At 36.7% G+C, this 9,223-nt stretch overlaps 1 protein-coding gene across 1 annotated transcript; it reads right to left on the minus strand.

Annotated features, from left to right (window-relative positions):
* Positions 1–1,453: 1,453 nt before the first annotated feature.
* Positions 1,454–7,690, minus strand: LOC107803130 (COBRA-like protein 1). The gene is made up of 5 exons (XM_075238105.1): positions 7,087–7,690; positions 3,692–4,145; positions 2,533–2,692; positions 2,192–2,433; positions 1,454–1,884 (listed from the first exon to the last, which is right to left on the minus strand). The coding sequence occupies exons 1-5, from the start codon at positions 7,414–7,416 to the stop codon at positions 1,592–1,594; spliced, it is 1,479 nt and encodes a 492-aa protein (XP_075094206.1). The 5' UTR covers positions 7,417–7,690; the 3' UTR covers positions 1,454–1,591.
* Positions 7,691–9,223: the final 1,533 nt, after the last annotated feature.

Genomic DNA, 9,223 nt, shown 5'->3' on the forward strand with positions numbered 1-9,223 from the left:
GGCATCTTCAGTTTTATATTTCTTTTCAAGCGCATTCCACAATTCTTTTGACGTCTCCACGCCACTGTATACATTATATAGATTATCATCCAGTCCGCTAAGAATATAATTCTTGCATAAAAAATCAGAATGCTTCCACGCTTCAATCACGACAAAGCGTTCATTCTCTGAAGTTTTATCTGGAAGATCAGGAACATCTTCCTTGATGAACTTCTGTAGAAATAACGTAGTTAAGTAGAAGAATATCTTCTGCTGCCAGCGCTTGAAATCAATTCCGGAAAAAATTTTCGGGTTTTTCTGCCGGTGCCAACGTCGGTGTTCGGCTTGTCGATGCGTTGGCAGTTACCGTCGGAACAGCTTGGTTTTCGCTTTCAGTCGTCATTTTTTTTTCTGTAAAAGAATGACACAAACAAATGTTTAATAAACGTTTTCAAACCGGAGTAAAAATCACGTAGATTTTAATCTCCAACAAAACGCCACGAAGGCTTTACTCTCCAAAACGGGAGTACACAAAACCACAAAGGTTTTAGTTTGCAGAATAATAAGAATAACACAAATACAGAAATAAATATTAAATTCCTTAATATTGTTAGTCCCGCTAATATTGCTGTATTTGTAAATAATAATTCTGGAAAATATAAGTTATCGTAATGAAACAGTAATTAATTCGAGCCCACTGAATTCACAGTGTTTCCTTAAGGAATTTAATCTCCTCCTAGTACCCAAGGTTATGGATTATTTCCTCTCAGGATAGAACGAATCACACACTGGTGTAGCGGTACTTCAAACCCCAGTGTTTCAGCGAACACAAAGTTCGGTAGCAAATCACACTTACAGTTGCTTTGTTTGAAGTTAAAACAATGCAGAACAAAGGAGTAGAAACTCAAAAAATCGTATGGAAATGCTGAGAGGAAGGAGTGCAATGTATAGCCAAAGTTGAGCGTTTTCAGTTTGGTGTTTGTGTGTCTTTCTTCAACAGCTGCTGCACATATTTATAGCAGTCAGCTTTGAAGATGAACGACCCTCCACCCTCCATGGTGGAGCATGCACTAGCTTGTTTGTGGAGCAAGCACTTGGCCATGGTGGGAAGAGCATTAGGCGGCTGCTATTGCAGCTGGTGGTCAATACACGGATTGGAATATATCCATTACAAATGCGGATAATCTTACGTTAATATTTACTATTAACAAATAAATTTAGTCCAAAAAATTAATCAATCAATCATTTGACCAAATCCAAATCCGAAGCCGAGCGAGCGACGACGACGACGTCGCGAGGCTTGCTTTCTTCTTAACTCTTTAAGAGCTACAAGAAGAGCAATTATATATATACCCACCAAAAATCTTTTTCTCTTTCAATATGGGACAATGTCTCATTGTCAAGAGGGGGAAACTTAAAATTTTACTCAAAAATTTCATTTTCCCTCCATTTCCCAATCACCCTCATTTTAAGACTATTTCATCTTAAATAAATAAAAAAAAAACCTCAACACTATATTGCAGCAAATAGAAGCGATGGAGCTGATTCTCATGAGGTGGGGCAAAGGTAATCTTAAGGAGGAAGTTGCAAAATTTTGATCTTGGACCAAAAATTAAAGTGTTTTGTAAGTCAAATAAAGCAAGACTAGAAGAGAAAGATGGCTTCTATAAGGATTTTTCTTTGAGCAACCATTTGGAAGCATAGGGAAAGTATCTGGAAGGGGCATTTCACAGTTCTCACCATTGAAATATACTCTTCTTGGAAAAGCCCATCCATTACTAAGTGTAAATGAGTTCATGTCCTTAAGTAAAAGTATCTCTGTCATCACAGATCCTACTTGCTTTTCTTCAGCTTGCAACAACGCATCGTTGTAGAAATCTAAACCCCAGAAGAGTGCAACTTCATCTGCATTAATCATATATGAACAAATGAAAAACAACCTTAATATAGTAATTAAGGGCAAAAGGAGGGATGTCTTTATCCTGATTTCACAGATCACAAATGCGCATTGCATCAAAATTGTGCTATATGAACGAAAAGCTCCTTAAAAAGAAATGCTTAAAAGAGTAGAATCATTGAAGTCCAAGATGATCTATCGTCAAGAAACTAAGAACAAGGAATGCAAACATGCAGTAAGAGAAAGGATTTAAGTTATATATACTGATAGTATAAATATGGAGGAAAATGGTTTTGTAGCATGAGATAATAATACCTGGGACACCAACAGTTGGGAGCACTGTATTGTTGAAGCTGAAGACAGTTGATTGCTGGCTAAAACCAGGATGTTGGACTACCACATTCCAGTTGGAATAGTTTTTACCTAAGTTGTAATTGGAAATGGTCAGTTTCACCCTCCAATAATTCCTGTAGTTCTTCTTAATGTGCCAGTGAACTCGAAGTGGACACATATGATCAGTGCACTGAACTAGCTCGCGCTCAGACGATGAACTTTGTCTGTTCCACATATATTAACCACAACAAAATCAATAAACTATGCACATTTATGGAGTTAAGAATGTCATAAAAATTGGGCGAAATTGCAGTATTTCAGACCTAATGCATGATTTTGCTTCATTGTCAGCTAATTTACATCCACAGCTACACAAACGGCATGGTGTAACCTCAGGATTGTAAAATGTTGAAAGAGAAACACAACAGGTTGGCGATCTGTTGGCCAAGAAAGTTGAGTATGTACATGTTGATTTCCATGTCCCTAAAAGTAATGTAAGTAACAAAGAAGAAAAGCGATTTAGTGATGCCAATCCAACAGTTTTTCCATGCATACTTCCGTGATATAGCCATTCCCCATTCATGTGGGGGATTGTTGAGGTTTTAATTTTTTAAGATGTAATATTCTTAAAATGAGGGTGAATGGGAAATGGAGGGAAAATGAAATTTTGAGTAAAATTTTAAGTTTCCCCTCTTAACAATGAGACATTGTCCCATATTGGAAGTGGAAGACATTTTTGGTGGGTATATATATAATTGCTCTTCTTGTAGCTCTTAAAGAGTTAAGAAGAAAGCAAGCATCGCGCCGTCGCTCGCTCGGCTACGGCTTCGGCTTCGGATTTGGTCAAACGATTGATTGATTAATTTTTTGGACCAAATTTATTTGTTAATAGTAAATATTAACGTAAGATTATCCGTATTTGTAAACGGATATTTTCCAATCCGTGTATCCCACCATGAAGTGCTTGCTCCACCATGAAGGGTGGACGTTTGGTCTTGCACTCCTTCTTGGCTGCTATATATATGAGCAGCAAATGTTGAAGAAAGATACCAAAAACTCAACATACAATTCGCTCAACAAATTGGCTATACATTGCATCCCTTCCTCTCAGAACTTCCATACGTTTTTCTGAGTATATACTCCTTCGTTCTGCATTGTTTTTTAACTTCAAACAAAGCAACTGTAAGTGTGATTTGCTACCGAACTTTGTGTTCGCCGAAACACTGGGGTTTGAAGTACCGCTACACCAGTGTGTTATTCGTTCTATCCTGGGAGGAAATAATCCATTACCTTGGGTACTAGGAGGGGATTAAATTCCTTAAGGAAACACTGTGAATTCAGTGGGCTCGAATTTATTATTATTGTTTCATTACGTTAACTTATATTTTGCAGAATTAATATTTACAAATACAGGAATATTGACGGGAATAACACTTCCTGCAAGCTAAAGGTTTAGTATAAGGTTCCGAATGGAGTACTTACTGATAACTTGTTCTTGTCTTTTGCCTTCTATAACCGAAGATATCGTTGGATCAGTGTCCACAAAGTCATCACAAGTATAACCAAGTCCTGGAGCCATTAGTGTGAGATTTAAAGGCTTGTGAGCTGTATAATTGCCCCTCAAGTTTCCAACTTTCATCTCAAAGGATACGAAAGAATTGGAAGGATTAATAGCCGAGGCAGCAAGAAATCCACCGTGACAGCAACCATCTGATCTTTTTTCTGGTGGAGCTTCTGGGGCGAGATCAACAATAATAGGATCTTTCTTGCAACAATGTGGAATTTCAGACTTGAAGGTTGAACAATTCCCTTGTTTGGTGGCAAAAGCACCAGACATTGACCAAATAACCTCATTACCAGCCCATGTCCACCCTAATTGCCAGCCTGGTTTCTCGATATGTCTATACTGATAGTAATTTTGAATGGTTATCCTTGCCTGAAGCATTATAGTCAAATTAGAGTGCGAAGAATATAAACCAAATGACTCTACCTTTATAAGCTTTGGCTTCTATGAAACTACACTAGCTGTGTTGTTTAACTATTTAAGTTGCTAGAAGATAATATATACTCTTTAAGTCATAAATCAAAAGTCAAATGACCTAAGCTATGAACATTGTTCAAGTTGTCTAAATTATGAACTCGGTACTTCTGGTGCTAAGGAATTTAAATCAATCTAATACACAGGTCGCAGCTGGATTTTGCAATTACTTCTATGTAGCACACAATGACCTAATTAAGTTTATCCATTCTACCACAAAATACTTCTCCATTTTCCATCACCAATATATCTCCCCGAGCAATTTTTTGCTCACATATTGTGCCCGTTGCCCCATAGAAAGTCTATAATACCACAGGCTAATTCAAAACTTAAATTTTGGGGTCTCAACCTTTAAAGCCTTAACACTTAGAGGTCATTTGGTAGAGTGCATTAGAGAAAATAATGCATGCATTAACTTTGTGTATCAGTAAAATCTTGTTTGATACACTTTTTCAATATATGTACAACTAATACAAACATTAGTTATACACCCTATTTGGTATTATCTTATGTATAACTAATGCATAGCAAACCATGGTATTAGCAATCCCAAAGCTATTAATGCATGCATTAGCATGGTTAAAGACAAAAATATCCTTAAAGTCCCTTAAAACTAAATAATATGGAGGGCATTTTTGTAAACAAATAAATTTCTTAAAAATTATGCAATTGTTTTTAATTTTAATACACCATACCAAACAACGGATAAGAAATAGTCTTTGCATAGCTAATGCTTGCATTACTAACCCATGCATTACTAATCCCTGCAGTATTAATACATCTTATTCAGCATTACTCTTATACACCCTACCAAACGACCCCTAATGTTAGTATACTGTATTTGTAAAGTAATTCTGGAAATAGAAAATAGCGTAAAAACAGAAATATAGAAGAAGCAGATATTAATCTGAGCACACTGAATTCGCAGTGTTTCTTTAAGGAACTTAATCCCCTCCAAGTACCCGAGGTTATGGATTCTTTCCTTCCAGGATAGAACGGATTACATACTGGTATAGCCGTATTTCAAACCCCAGTGTTTCAGTGAACACAAATGATCGGTAGCAAATTACGTTAATATTACGTTAACCATAGCTTTGGATTAAAATAATATTATGTAAATCTTAATATTAAATAATAAATTTAGTCCAAAAAATTAATCAATCAGATCATTATTCGAATCTAAAGCCGAGCTAGCGACGACGACGCGAGGCTTGCTTTTTTCTCAACTCTTTAAGGTCTAAAAGACGAGCAATTGTATATATACGCATCAAAATTATTTTCCTCCTCCAATATGGGACAATGTCCCTTTTTTAAAGAGGAAAATTTAAATATTTTATTTTTTTCTCCATTTTTCATTCACCCTAGTTTAAGCTATAACTAGCTAAAACCCAACACTTAATACTGTATACTTTTGTAATTATGGGTTTAAAATTGGATATTTTGTTGAATTTTTTGTGGTTTGTCACACACACACATCATCTAGTTACACTTGCTGAGTACTTTTTGCCTTCCAAGTAATTCTACAGAATAACGCAGACATGTAACCAAAGAAGAAGGTCAAAAACTAAATGCATTATGGTGATGGGTCAAAAACTATAGAATACACATAAAAACTTATCCACACGTCAAGTAGATAAAAATGCACAATTAAAGAAGTAGATATTGGGGGCCATGGGGTGAGGTGTCGTTTCCAGAGGTAAACCCCCAATCCAAAAGTAGTTGATTCTATTCAAAACCCCCTTCTCTCTCTTTCTCTTTCTCTGTGTATAGTGTCGTTTCCTAATTTAGGGTTTGATCGTGCGTGCCATGGATGTTGAGGCAGCCGAGTTTCAAGATTGGGAGATGCTTCACTTGAACCCCAACTCTGACTCGGAATCGTTAATTACTGCCGGCGGATCAGCCGGAGGAAACACGAACTGCCTCGACGATGAAATTGGATCAGAGACGGGCGGTATATTTCAGGTCAATTACTTCTCCATAGATTCTCAGAGCAGGCACATGAGTGCTTTTACTTGCGCTGATGGAAGCGATGAGGTTTCTGAAGAATCGGATAATCCGAGTTGGATTGATCCCGGTTCAGAGAACCGATTTACCATGAAAAATTCCGGCGAGTCCTGGTCGGACTCCGGCAGTGAACAGTCCGAAACACGAAAATTCGGTGAATATGAGGGTAGAGATGAACTGTGTTTCCAAGGAAATGAAGAGATAAAAAGTGAAAATGGAAAAAAACCGGAAAATGGAGAGGCTGAAGGTGAAAAGAAGAATGAAATAACTGAAGTAGCAGAACAGAGGAAAACAGGGGAACAGACGAGGAGCGTTGTGTGGTGGAAGGTGCCAATTGAACTTCTAAAGTTTTGTGCATTTAGGGTTAGCCCTGTGTGGACACTTTCTGTAGCTGCAGCTGTATTGGGATTAGTTATTTTGGGTCGTAGATTGTATAAGCTGAAGAAAAAGACTAAGGCATTAGAGCTGAAAGTAACTGTGGATGACAAGAAAGTATCTCAATTCATGACCCGTGTTGCACGCCTTAACGAAGCATTCTCCATTGTGAAGCGAGTTCCTTTGATTCGGCCACAGTTGCCAGCGGCTGGAGTTACACCGTGGCCTGTCTTGAGTTTGAGATAGTGTGTAATATTTGGTAAAGAAAAGGATACACATACAGTTGAAGTCCCATTTGGTAAGTGATCATGCTTTTGCGCTTATATAATCTCTGTCTATTTGTGCTGCTGTTTGTATCTTAAAGCTATGTATAAACTCATTTATAATTATATGTAATATCTCTTGCATTGGCTGTCAAAAAAAGGAAGTAGATATTAGAATGATGTGTTATTCTTCTGACCTGATAACCATCATCTGTCCATTTAACAATGTCATATGTAACTGCAATATTTCCATTGGGATCCAGAGGGTCATAACAATCTGTAATCAAGGAAAAAGTAAGTAAAGTGTTCACTAATTTGCAAACTAGAAACAAAATGAAGGTAGAAAGAAAAAGGAAAAGGGTGTTGCCTGAAAGATTGCACATGGTAATTATCAATACAAAAATTAGGGGAAAACACCCTGTTCCAAAACTGATCAAGTCCATTTTCGTTTCTTGAAAAAGCAATTTGGAACAGAGATATAGTTCTTCAAAAGTAGAATGGTACATATAATGAGACAAACTTTTCATGAAGAAGGTTACTGATAGTAGAAAGGAAGATTCTAATAGTTCTTGGAGTATTCCATCTGGGAAATATGTCCTCCATGTTTGGTTGTAACAAAGCAGAAGACCATTGGAACTATCAGCAGGATGTTAACAGACAGATTCAAAAAAGACATAGGCTCAATAGACTAAGGAACTTTTCATCCGATAGTCTAGTGAGTCATGAAATTTAAATACTTAAATAACGGAAGATAAATTTTTGGGAGGCATTTTTGTCCTTTCCCCCATCCTTTACATATGGAGGCAAACGTGTAATATGCTTTTGGTGTTTCATACTATGTCACACTATTTCCGTTTTAGTCTAATGTTAAAAAACTGACATCTTTCTATATCAAAAAACAATTTAATTTTAAAATTTCTCATTCACAACTTTACGATATTATTTTAGAGTTAAACCTTTACGATATTATTTTAGAGTTAAAGAAATAAGACTGCAAGTTTAAAAAGTATTTCTTCTTTCTCAAAGCATTAGTAGCTCTTGTCCTTCGAGAAGTTCCAATATTACCGACTTTCGATTGAGGTATAGAATAAACTAAGTAATCTTTGTTTAGTTGAGATTTCGAGGAAAACAAGCTTATATGGTAAACATGAAAAGCTTACTTCCTTGCTCGACCGATAATTTCAAAGTTTACTACTTATCCTCCAAATGTCAACTCTAACATGAGTTGACTTACTCCTGCATCAAGATTTTTAGTATTCGTGTATGACTCACAGAATGACCTCGAACTCGCAGACAAAACACGAATCTTGATCTTGGAACCTAAAATAGGTTTAACCATGATTGTCAAAATTCCATTTTTTTGGCTTTATGTCTCCTGTATCATCAAAACTACTGGTTCGCCTAATCCAATTTCACAATGTATAGGTATAGGGCACACTAAGGGCTTGAAAACTCTAGTTAATGGTGGAGGAATGCCCTACTCGCCAATTTTTTTATTCGCCATAATTTACAAAATCAAAATCGCAGACGTCACACAACATTCTAAGCAGTTACAAAAGCGCATTCTGAAACTATCAGCCAATCACAGTCTTTAGCGAGTTTTTCATTCACAAGTATTTACAAGTACTTAGTAACCATGTAATTACTTGAGCCAATGGGTGAGCCTAAAGCTTGATATAAGTGTATAGGGTAAAATATGTTATGACACGTGTCCATCCAAAAAAGGGACACGTGAAATCCAAGACGGGGATGACCAAAGATCGAAGACAACTGTTTCGTTTGTCACCGGAAAGAGTAACGCTCATAAAGATGTGATAAATGCTCTTTGCCCGGTAGTATTTAATAGAGAATATTCCATGGCATTAAGAGCAATTACCCGTTACAAGGAATTTGGCATTTATGTTCATCGTTACATCTTCATCAATGTCCCTCATAATTAACATTAAAGAAGGGCACGATCCTAGGACCTCATTCCCTAGCCATAGGTATAAATAGTGAGCTCCGTTATCATTGTAGATGACACAAATTTTCTGGCAAATTTATGTTACATTCTATACAAAGCTTAATACCATTTTATCTTCGTACTTTTTGATTTCGTTGTTGTTGTGCCCGGAAACCCTGTTCCCGGAACTGTTGCTTCTACTGTTTCGTCAACATTCTAAGGCTAAGTATTGCATAATTCTTCGATTATTTTATTATTTCAGGATCAAATTAATTCATTTGTCTAGAAAACACGTATAAATTCAACTGTACCGTTTTACAGGTAAACAGTTTGGCGTCCACCGTGGGGCCTAGACAGTCGTGCAATTAAATTGATCCTTGCCTTTTTTACTA

This window comes from Nicotiana tabacum, chromosome 19, assembly GCF_000715075.1.
Source record: "Nicotiana tabacum cultivar K326 chromosome 19, ASM71507v2, whole genome shotgun sequence".
NCBI classification, from domain to species: domain Eukaryota; kingdom Viridiplantae; phylum Streptophyta; class Magnoliopsida; order Solanales; family Solanaceae; genus Nicotiana; species Nicotiana tabacum.